The sequence below is a fragment of the Trachemys scripta genome, chromosome 11 (assembly GCF_013100865.1).
Source record: "Trachemys scripta elegans isolate TJP31775 chromosome 11, CAS_Tse_1.0, whole genome shotgun sequence".
Taxonomy (NCBI): Eukaryota; Metazoa; Chordata; order Testudines; family Emydidae; genus Trachemys; species Trachemys scripta.
This window is the reverse complement of record NC_048308.1, coordinates 11874592-11886728: the sequence shown is the minus strand read 5'-3', so window position 1 is coordinate 11886728 and position 12137 is coordinate 11874592. Positions and strand designations below refer to the sequence as shown.

The 12137-nt window shown below is 41.3% G+C and overlaps 1 protein-coding gene across 1 annotated transcript in view; it reads left to right on the top strand.

Annotated features, from left to right (window-relative positions):
- LOC117884610 (protein mono-ADP-ribosyltransferase PARP14-like) overlaps nucleotides 1-12137 on the top strand; it is a 53455-nt gene that overhangs the window by 18730 nt on the left and 22588 nt on the right. The window contains exons 6-8 of the mRNA XM_034785083.1: nucleotides 3662-3928; nucleotides 5515-5751; nucleotides 9256-11531. Coding sequence (XP_034640974.1) covers nucleotides 3662-3928; nucleotides 5515-5751; nucleotides 9256-11531 — 2780 coding nt within the window. The remainder of the gene's footprint in view (nucleotides 1-3661; nucleotides 3929-5514; nucleotides 5752-9255; nucleotides 11532-12137) is intronic.

Genomic DNA, 12137 nt, shown 5'->3' with positions numbered 1-12137 from the left:
TCTGCTGTAAAAAAAAAACTGAGGTACACCACCTCATAAATTTAATAACTAAACAGTGAAATAATTTCCCCATAACTCTTAAAAGATAGAAGCCATTAAAACCTGGCCTGCCTATAAAACAAAAACACAGAAAAACATGGAGGTAATTCCTCTTGTTTTGCCTGCAATCAGCAAGGGTATTTGTAAAAAAAAAAAAATATTTTAAGCAATAATAAATGCCACCCCAAAAGGGGTAGAAAAATGTTATTTTTGTCTTTCAAAAAAAGCTAATATCAGCTACAGGACAACCTAATAAAAAACAAATAAAAGTGGGTATGCTTATCCATGCCTGTTGCTCCAAAGCCCTATAGTAAAAACATCTCCCTAGAATCCTGTATGTGGAATAAAATAAATAATAAAACCAAAGTACTGTATAATGGGCTATGTGTATGTGTTAATTCTTGGAAAAAAAAGTGTTTTAAAAAAATAAAAGTGTTAGCAACCTTCCAATAGACAAATGTAAATGTAATGTAAGTAATGTGTTTACAAAAGGTAAAAAGGTAACATAGTTCCTAAATCAAACAAAAGGGCAATGTGAAAAACCAAACCATTCATATTATACATGCAAATGGCAACATGTTAAAAATTGCCACTGCAGAAAAACATAACAGCTTACCATTGGTATAATATATTTTCTGAATGGTCTCCCACAACTACTGGCGTACTAATGTTACTAACCCTAATTGTTTTTAATTTTAAATTGTATGTGTTTAATTGTAACGTTTAAAATGTGCTGTTAAATAAAACAAATGTATGCAAAGCTAGAGCCACAGGCCCAAATCACCTCCCAGTATTTTCTATTACGTGGACTAAATAAGAAGTGACACTGGCGATTAATAATCTTAGTGTCAAAAGTGGGATATGTAGGAGCAGGATCTTATAATGTCCCATAAGAAGTAATGTATAATTTGATTTCATCCGTGTCAGCCACCCTTTTTGAATAGCAGAAAGAAATGACAGACCAGAACAATCCTTATAACTGATTATGGTCACCCTTTTGTTTTAAAATAAGTTATAATGTCTACTATGGTTTCCTATATGTATTACAAAGTAGGCCTCTAGTTAAATATACATTTCTTTGTTTTAAGGTTTAGTAAGTAAAAAACAGGATTCTCTATTGTGTCTATGTTAAGTAGATTAGAGAAACATTAAAGGCCTGGGTCTCAATGTAAATTGTCTTGGTTATTGATTGTAAAACTTAGCAAGGTTTAATTTGCAATGCCTTTTTGCTCCATATAAAATACTAGTTTGTATTCTCAATCTGTGTGAATAAGAAATATATGCATCAGGAAAAGATAAGGTGTGAAGGCCATTGTTATAGCCAGAGTCAAGGAAGAAGAAAGAATCATCAGGTACTGCTTACTATCCAGATGGCTGTTAAACTGTCTGGCATCACAGCGTGCATACATGCTTCGCAGTGTAAGAAGGCACCCACCAGCAAACCAATCACCTCAGGACCATGCAGAGTCAATTTTAACTCCAGAAGAAGACGTAGAGGAACAGCCTGCAATACCTTACCATCTACGCTCTCGTAAGGGTTGCCAGAAGCAGACGAGGACCTAAAGCAAGGCCCAAAAAGAAGCAGTAGTAAGCCTAGCGCCTGCTGCCTGGTGGATGTAAAACCGTGACTGCGGTTCCCTCAGTTGAGGTTGTCAGAACCGGAAGGGTCTTGCCTCCAACATGAGCCTCTGGTGGAGCCTGTTCCTCGGCTGCTGGTGTCTTAAGGTCTGGGGAGTCCACAATGACAGTTCTTTTATCCAGCAGCAAGTGTGGATAGCTCAGACTCTTAATATTTCTAATTGCTGGGTCTGCAGCCACATCCCAGCTCACTCTCAAGCTGGTGTTCCTGTCCTGGTAATCCTACTCAATTGCCCAGACCTCACTGGAGGACTTCATCTGTTTAATAAAACATGAAACAATAATGACACTTGGGAAGCAGTGGGAATAAATGTATCTAAATGGATAAGAGTGGTGGAGGGAAAAGGTCATTGGTGTTGGGTGTGTAATGGGACAGGGCTGGATCTGGAAAAAAGTCATTGCCTTCAGCATATTGTGGCCAATGGTGTATGGGATTATTCGAACAAAACTAAAGAGTGGCGGGCCGGGTATGGGGATATAAATTTTTTCTCGACCTGGAATCAAACAAAAAAATCAATCTCATGTTCCCCCTACAGTAACCTTAGTGAAAACAATACAATCTTTCAATGCCATGCAAATAACACCACTCCTCGTAAGGAGAATTACCCTGTGCCCTTCAGAGAATATTACTCCTCCTTTGTAGGCACCTATGTGACAAATGGGTGCAACCAACCCTTCCCGGCCCTAATAGGCCATCATTGGGTTTGTGGGACCAAAGCTTATACTATGTTACCAGCTAACTGGTCAGGTATCTGTTATCCTGCCCAACTCTTCCCACAATTCCGAATGCTAGGGTCCTTCCCACGAGAACGCCTCCGTAATTTCAGGCGAAAAAAAAGGAACTTATCAGATGCCCAATGGTATGTAAATAACATAAGCCCCTTGACCTGGAAAGAGGCCATTGGCAGTCCCTTATCCCAGTTGGGGGAGTAATACACCATGCAAAAAGGCTCCTAAGGTTACAAGCAGTAGTTGAAATAATGGCAAATGAAACCAAAAAGAGTTTAAAAACCCTGGCCAAAGAAACAGGGGCGATCCGACAGATGGGCCTCCAAAACCATCAGGCACTGAACATAGTGCTGGCGGCCAAAGGAGGGACCTGTGCTCTCATTGAAAAAAAATGTTGTGTGTTCATACCTGACGACACCAATGAGGTAATAGATCGTGCTAGTCACTTAGAACAAATTGCATATCTTCCCCATGAAAAGCCAAGTTCTTTATGGAAGTGGCTAAGTAACCTATTCAATCTCTCTGGCATAGAAAACTGGTTGTTTCAGGGAGCCCTGACTATCCTGTGTGAAATCCTAATGATTTTTGTATGTTTTCAATTAATCTCCTGTTGTGTACAAAATTGTGTACAGTATGCCACCCAGGTGACTGCCCCAAAACAGAGTGCTAATATAATGGTGTTAAATATCACTGATGAACAAAGAGATAAAGAACTATTAATATGTGAAACCCAGTAATTGTTGGTCTTTGCGTAAGCTTGACCAAAAGGAGGGATTGTGAAAGTGAAATGAATTATATTAAAGAAATAGAATGAATTAAAGAATGCTGTATGTACCTTTAAGTAGAAATGAGAAATGCTGCAAGCCAGGGGGGCAGGAAAGCAGACATTAACTGCTTAACTTGCCACTTAAGGGCAATTGGTGAAGCATTAGTCTTAGCTCGATAAGAGTTAACAAGGAAGCAGGTTATGCATATTGTGCTCCATGCATATTTTACAATTGCTCTCTCTGTCCCTTTGTTTAGTTTACACCCTTTTATCTGTATAAATAAGACTGTTTGAATCTTGCATGGAGGCTCACATTATCTGAATGTATTAGCAGAGCGCTGTGCTAATAAAACAGAGTGGTCTGACAAACTATGAGTCCTGAGTCTAACTTTGACAGAACTTAATATAGAACTTAACATGTTGATCCATTCTGAGTAACTACAGGTATATAACAGAGATTTCCATTTATTTGTGTTTCTGTGGAACTAGATGCACAAGAAGTCTTAAAGAAAAAGGATCATGTAGTAAAGAAAATTGCACTCCATGTGAAACCATGGCAAGTGGAGAATATCCAAGAACTCCCACAAATGACTTCATCTCTAGTTGTGCTTGAAAATATACAAGAGACTACAAAACAATGCATGTTAACTATGCTGGTGGAGAACATCAGTGGCTTATCAGAAGATGACAATGATTTCAATATGGAAATGATTCCTGAAGTAAATGCGGCTGTAGTTACATTTATCAAAGATATTGGTAAGATGGACTGTGTGTGTACAATATGTTGTTTTCACTTGATGCTTTAAAAGGGGCCATTCAGCTAACACTTCAGCTGAGCTGAAAAACAGAGGAACATATTTTGCCACAGTCTTCAGACAAAATCCAGTCTCACTTACATCATTGTAAATCAGGAGTAACTCCACTAAAGTAAATGGAGCTACACCAGAGTAAAGATCAGTGTAAGTGAGAAGAGAATTAGATCTAGTGTGTTTTGTAACTGAAGAGGGAACTACAGTCATTTGTAAATTACAATCCTGTGTACAGAAGTGCTGGGCAGCTGGCAGTGTGTACAAAGAACTACTGAAAATTATATAAAATAGTATTTAGTGCCTGGTGAATTATAATTATGGGCCATATGGTGCCAACAGTTTATCAGCAAAACTGTTAATGGAATGGTGCATGTTTATTAAGACAGAAGCCATCATCAAATATTCATTAAGGGCCAAAACCTTGTTCCATTAAAGTCACTGTGATAGTTTTGCCATTGACCACAATGGGAAAATTATTTGATCCTACGTAATGAATGGTCATTAAAAGGTGATTTTTTTTTCAAACCAATACAAATCTATTCTGTGTGGGTCAACATATGCATATATAGCAGTCATATTATAGTGTACTCCAGGGGTCGGCAACGTTTGGCACGCGGCTCGCCAGGGTAAGCACCCTGGCGGGCCGGGCCAGTTTATTTACCTGTTGACGTCGCAGGTTCAGCCAATCGCGGCCCCCACTCGCCACGGTTCGCCATCCTGGGCCAATGGGGGCGGCGAGAAGCCGCGGTCAGCACATCCCTCGCTCGCGCCGCTTCTCGCCGCCCCCATTGGCCCGGGACGGCGAACCGTGGCGAGTGGGGGCCGCGATCGGCCAAACCTGCCATGTCAGCAGGTAAATAAACTGGCCTGGCCCACCAGGGTGCTTACCCTGGCGAGCCGCGTTGCAAACATTGCCGACCCCTGGTGTACTCTCTTGAGTGATACTTTAGCCTATTTTATATAATATATTCTTATTTACATCAGTGTCTCTGATCAGTATGTATGATAGGGAACATTATGATTACAACCATTCCAGAAGACAGGCATTCCCTTGTATTGTATAGCAGTGAGAGGTGTATGTGGATTTTGTCCTGAACAAGAATTGTAGCTGATCTAATTAACAAATCAGATCAGATGGTATGGAGAACTATAGACCATATGCATAAGACCAAATTCAGGCAGGAATGTCTAAATTCTGTAATCCTGGTCTGCTACAGATTCCCTCTGTAGCCTTGAGGAAATCATTTTACATTTGTAAAACTGCTATTTACAAGACCAGGCACAAAAACTACTCATCCACCCTCTACCATGATGGCTGATGATAGTGAAAAAATTAATGATATTTTGCTTCCCTATTAAAAAAAGAAAAAAAATCACTCAGGCAAGTGGGAAAGTAGACTTTTGCAAAGCTGGTTAGTAAGGATTAATTATGTATAACTGAATATTTTGATCCCTACACTTGCTTATTTTCTTCTGTTTTTCTAACATCATAATAGTAAAAATCTGTTAAATGTTTTTCTTTTCTGTTTATAGATATAAGGAAATTTGTTGAAAAGTTCAACCAAAACCATAGGGCGAAGCAACAAAATATAACAGCACGGCATCTTGAGGTGACAAAAAGCATTAAGGCTGAAAATGTACCACCTAACGTATCTAATGACTATATAACTGTCTACTTTGAAAGTAAAAGAAATGGAAGTGCACAAGTGTCAGATGTTGAACAGTTACCTGAAGAGAATGCAGCTATCATTACTTTTCATGATCAGAAAGGTAACATATAAATATGTATCATTTATGTAATCTTGCAGTTAAAAGATCAACATGAAAATGAATATACTCTTTTAAGAAATGGCTAACTTACCCTTAGAAAAAAATTAACTGGTTTGATGGTTTGGCAGGTTGTTACTCTGTTAGGTTAGAAACCTAGATTTGGGACTGGATATAATATGACTAATATGAGGCACTTAGTTTCCAGTGGACATATATTACATTGTTAGGATCTCTGCAATGTCTTTGAGTCTGCACGAGGATTCTGTCCTTTCTGTTTCTTAAATTAGGGACTCCAAAGCCAACAAAAATGCCACATAAGTTGAAGGTGAATTTTCATCAGGCATTTTTAGGAGCCTGGATAGCCTCTTCTGTCTTTCTACCTAGATTTTTAGTCTACATTCCACACCATGGTATCCAAGTTCCTTTCAGGGGCTCAGTCCTTGTGGGTACTTGGGCTGAGTTCAGTACATCTGAGCGGTGGCTGGGTGGGCAGAGATGGTGTTGTTACCACATTTCTGCCCTCGGCACTCCTGGGGCCAGAGGGGGGTGAGTTCAGCTCCCAGCTTCATTACAGCAACCCTGAGCCTTATGCTCTCTTAGTCCTGAGGTTACTCAAATTTACATCAACTGCAATGGCTCCCTGTGGATTGGTTGGAGCTCTGTGCAGAATGGGGAATGTTGTGCAGTAGCCTGCATATTAGCTCTGCACCAGCTGAGAACTCCTCAAGTGACTCCAAGAATGCAATGAAGAATCTGGCCCCAAATTTTTATAAATTAGGCACTAGTGCTGAGAGCTCACATCTTTTATGTAGTTGCCTAAATAGGGATTTAGGTGCCTACCCACAGACACCTAAGATTATAGATTGTGTTGTAGATGACTGGCACTGTATGCAAGTTGTTAAGGATGTTTTAATCTGTTTGGCTAGACACCACACTAGTATTTGAATTAATTCTGATGCAATATTAATTTTGGCTATAATTATGCCAGATCCTTTAAAATAATATATATTTGCCCAGTTACATTTTAACCAGTCTCCTAAAATGGAAAGTGTTGCTCTGTTTTGTAGCGATAAACAAACAGCTATGGGAGAAGTCTCTCATGCAAAAAGTTCCAATAGCTTCAATATAGGACCAGATCCTCAGCTGGCATAAATCAAAATAGCTCCATTATTTACTCCAGCTGAGGAGTTGACCTTAATTGTATAGGTAGGTTTGGCTTTCTCACTCACTAGCCAGGAGCGTGGGAATTGTCCCTTTCAAGGAGCTGTTAAGCAGCAGGTTGGCCTCCTCCTCCTTACAGTGTTGGCTGGGGGCGGGGGTCTCTGCTCCACTGGACCAGGACAACCACACCCTCCAATGCACTTGTGTCTGTAGGGATCGGGTGTCACCACCCCTCTGGGAGCGCATGCAGCCCTGCTGTCATGGAGCCACTCCCAGGAGCTGCACAGAGCTCCCTACACTGCAACAGGTCTGTGACACTCGATCCCTGCAGGCGCATCGACCCATTGATTTTTATTTTTCATCGATTTTTAGTGTCAGCTGAAATAGACGTTTCCCTACAGTTATCAATTATAATTGAATCCTGCCAAGTCTATGTATAGATAAGGCAAGCAGCATCTAGTGCTAAGAGGTTAAAAGTGTAGAACACCAATGTCTGTGTTAAACTTCCAATATGGAACATTGTGTGCATTATAAATCTATAAGTCCACTTAAAATCCCATTACCATAAATCAATATTTTTCCTCAGGAAGCTGATTAAAATATATTTGGTCTGACTCTGCAATCACATAATAGAATTACACCTCTTTAATCAGACTGTTGTTCATTGTTCACACAATGGATATGCTGTACATAAAAAATGTAGAAAGAGCTTTACAATGTAACTCTTCCTTTTTTTCTGGATGGAATGTCTCAGATTTATTTATAACATGGCAAGAGTAAGTATTACTATTTTGTAATCCTGTCTAGTATGATGGCTTGTTATGCTGTGGGCATGTACAGTAACATACAGGATATACAAGCCTTTGGGTACAGTAACTCCTCACTTAGTCGCCATGGTTAACATTGTTTCGTTATGTTGCTGATCGATTAGGGAACATGCTCGTTTAAAGTTGTGCACTGCTCCCTTCTAACGTTGTTTAGCAGCCGCCTGCTTTGTCCACTGCTTGCAGGAAGAACAGCCTGTTGCAGCTAGCTTGTGGGGGCTTGTAACCAGGGTGGACCGGCAGCCCCCCTATCAGTTCCCCCTATCAGCTCCCTGCTCCCCTAAGTTCCCTGTGCTGCAGTTCAGCTGTCCCTCACCCCCCCCCACTGCCATGTACTGCTCCTACCCTCTGCCTTGGAGCTTCTCCCAGAGACTCCTGATTGCTGTGCAGGGGGGGAAGGGAGGGGATAATGTCAGGGTGTCCCCCTGCTCCTGCACCCCACTTATCCCTTCTCCATATAGAGTAGGGAGGGGACATGGATGGAGAGAGACAGAGAGAGTCTGGGCAGGGCCGGATCTAACTTTTTTGCTGCCCCAAGCAGCAAAAAAAAGCGCTGCCCCGGCAAGCCAAGCGCTGCGCCGTCGGGAACCCCCCCCCCGAGCACCGCGCCGTCGGAGCCCACCCCCCTGAGCGCCGCGCCCCGCGCCGCCGGAACCCCTCCCTGAGCACCGCGTGCTGCCGGAGTGCCCCCCGCCGAGCGCCGCGGAATGCCGTGCCACGCCACCCCCCGCCACTCCAAGATTGGCCGCTCCTTACCAGGTGCCACCCCAAGCATGTGCTTGGTTGCCTGGTGCCTGGAGCCGGCCCTGAGTCTGGGGCAGCAGCTGCTGTCTCAACTTCCTGATCCACTTAAAAAGACCATGTACTTAAGAATGGGTCAGCTTACTTAAAGGGGCAGTGTGCATCTCTCTCTCTCACACACACAAGGTGTGTGTCTGTCTCTGTCTGCTATGCAGTCTCCCTTCCCTCGTGTTCGTGCTGCCTTGTGTGAGAGGCTACATTAACAACAATGTCTTAACCCTTGAGGGTTCGGCCGAGTGCTAGTTCATCATTTAGCAGTAAGGCATTCCCTGGGAAATATCCCTCCCTCTTCCACCCTCAAACTTCACCACCTAAACCAAGCTTCACAATCATCATAGCTGTGAACAATATTAAATTGTTTGTTTAAAATGTATAATATCTATATAATATATATATTTTTTGTCTGGTGAAAAAAATTTCCCTGGGACCTAACCTCCTCATTTACATTCATTCTTATGGGGAAATTAGACTCACTGAACATTGTTCCGCTTAAAGTCACATTTTTCAGGAACATAACTACAATGTTAAGTGAGGAGTTACTGTACTTAGAAAAATGTCATTTAAACATATTGAACCTAAAAAGCACTCCTGTCAGAATCAAAAGAAATACAGTAGCTCATGAATTGCAATTTATAAGCTAATTATCTTCAGATTTTTTTTTAAAGTGTTACAGTTAATTGATTTGACTTGGGTAATTTTTATTTTATTTTATATTTAGATGTAAACACTGTCTTGGCAAAGCAGCATTCACTCGACAAAGTACCAATTTCTGTGTATCCATACTACAGCTCATTGGGTACAGCTCTATATGGAAAGAAAAGGCCACAAATAAAGCTGCCAGAACCAATTACAATGTCCCTGGATCCTTACATCTTGCAGTTTTTACAGACCGATAATAGGCTAATCCAGGAAATAAATCATGAAATGGCAGATTGCAAATGTGAACTAACGTGGCCTCAATCCAACTGTGCAAATCCAGAAATAACACTGTGTCCCTCAAATGCCTTATCTAAACAGAGATCAATGATCAGGTTGATCAAGACATGGAATGAAGATGTTTCTAAAAAATTCTCATGTAGCATGTCAAAGTACAAGGCCATTAAATGTGAAGTAAATTCAGTGGTGTGGGAAGCCATAAGAAACTGCTTGGTAAAGGATGGTGTTTTGATCATACCTGACATTCCCAAGAACATGGTTGTCTTAGTAGGTAACACGGAGATTATGAAGGGTGCAGAGCAAGAACTGAAGGAGCTAATAGAAAATGCCAGGAAAAAAATTGAAAGAGAAAAGCAGAGCATAGAACAAACTATGTTAGTTGACCCAGGAAAGTATGCAATTTTACACCTTGCTGGGCTAGAGGAGAATGTTTACAAGGAGTACCCATCTCTGAAGATACGTTATGATGCGTCATCAAAGAGTATTAGTCTGTATGGAGTGGCTGCAGAAGTATTTAAAGTCAAAAGTGAAATACTAGAAAAAGTGCACAGTGTGGCACAGAAATCGATCAATGTCCATCCTTACATTTTCCAGTTCCTACAACATGTAGATAATGAAACTCTGTCACAGCACTTATTTATGTCAAATCAAATTAATGCCTTTTATGAGCTTGGCACTGATAACATAATGCTGATAGCAGGTTCTCCTGGAGTTCTTCTAGAAGCAGAAGAAGAAATGAAGAAGGTTCTGACTTACAAATGCATTGACCTGGAGGACAACTCAGTCCTCAAAAAGAGAGAATGGAGGGAGCTCGTCAACCATTTGTACAAGGCACATAACTGTTCCAAGGAAACTATAATAATTGTTGAGTTGGAGGATCAAATAGTCATTGCTGGTTATTTCAGAGCAGTAGCAGAAGCATATCAGCAACTTTCTGATTTTGTAGATAAACACACTCTGGTACAAAAAGTCATCATAGCTAAGTGTGTGGCAGTTGTAATGTTTGTGGAGAAGGAAAAGTCCAATATTTGGCTTGAATTAAAAAAGAAAGGTGTGAAAATTGAATTTGGCACACAGAATAAACGAAAAGGTATTTCCCTGAGTGGACCAAGAGCGGAAGTGTTGCAGGCGGTCCCCAAAATTGAACAAATTCTGTCTTCACTACATTCAGAAAATGTGGTAATTGATAAACCAGGGGCCAAGGTATTTTTCAAAGAACAAGAACACTTGTATGTGACTGGTGTGAAACAACAATTTAACTGTCTGATCAGGCTGCAAGAAGGAGAAGAACAAAGAGAAGATGGTGAAGTTAGTAATGTGTATAAGAAGCAAGGCCAGCCCGCCTGTGAAAAGATCCTGCAAGATGGAGTTGTAGTAGCAGTTTATAAAGGGGACTTGTGCAGTCATCCAGCTGACGTTGTGGTGAATGCATCAAATGAGGACTTAAAGCATATTGGTGGCCTTGCTGAGGCACTTTTAAAAGCTGCAGGGCCAGAACTACAAACAGAATGTGACCGTATTGTGCAGAAACGAGGCCCTTTGCAGCCCGGCTGTGCAGTTATTACAGATGCTGGGAACCTCCGGTGTAAACAGGTGATTCATGCTGTTGGGCCTAGGTGGAGTGATCATAAACCAGAAAAGTGCGTGCGCCTGTTAAAAAGAGCAGTTAAGGAAAGCCTGCGCCTGGCTGAAACGTACAATCATCATTCCATAGCCATCCCCGCTATCAGCTCTGGGATATTTGGATTTCCGTTAAAACTGTGTGCACAGTCAATTGCAAAATCCATCAAGGAAACCTTAGAAGATTCTCCAGGGGAAAGCTGCTTGAAAGAGATTTATCTTGTGGACTCTTCAGAGAAAACAGTTCAGGCTTTCACTGATGCCTTCAAAGACGTGTTTAGAGATAAATCACCCCGACACAATTCGTCACCTCCGTCTGACGCAGCCTTCAAGCCCAGAAAAAGTAGAAATGCTCAAAGCAGAAAGGGTCTCCAGACGGTAACAACGGATGAAGGATTAAGCATCATACTGGAGAAAGGAGGCATTGAAGATGCTACAGTAGGTATTTTAAGTTATCAGATGTTATCCAACTTTATGTAAAGTTGGTTTTCGGTTATAAAATATATGAAAAGATACTTAGATTTTCAGTTTTAATTAACAATTAAACATACAATATATTAATATAAGTCATAATTGATTATTTTAACACAATTGTATAGGTTAGACAAGTTTAGTTTTTCATACTGTCTATACATATATAGAGATGAGCAAACATATTTTAGACTGACTGTATTTTGTTATTTGAACTGTATTCATTGTCACATTAAGCTGTTGCAACCACATGTTTCTCTTCTATCATTTCTTTATGGTTTTCCTGTGTTTATAGTTCACATTGTGATATGAGCTGAAACCAGTTGTGAAACGTGCTTTCAAGATGACCTTTGCACTCTTGTGCTCTCACCAGCTGTGTGAGAATACCTACTTCTTAGTCTATAGGGCAGAGGTGGGTAAACTACAGCCCGTGGGCCACATCCGGCCTGCGGGACCGTCCTGCCTGGCCCCCGAGCTCCTGGACAGGAGGCTAGCCCCCGGCCCCATCTCTGCTGTTCCCCTCCCCCCGCAGCCTCAGCTTGCTTGCTCCACCGCCGGCGCAGTGCTCTGGGT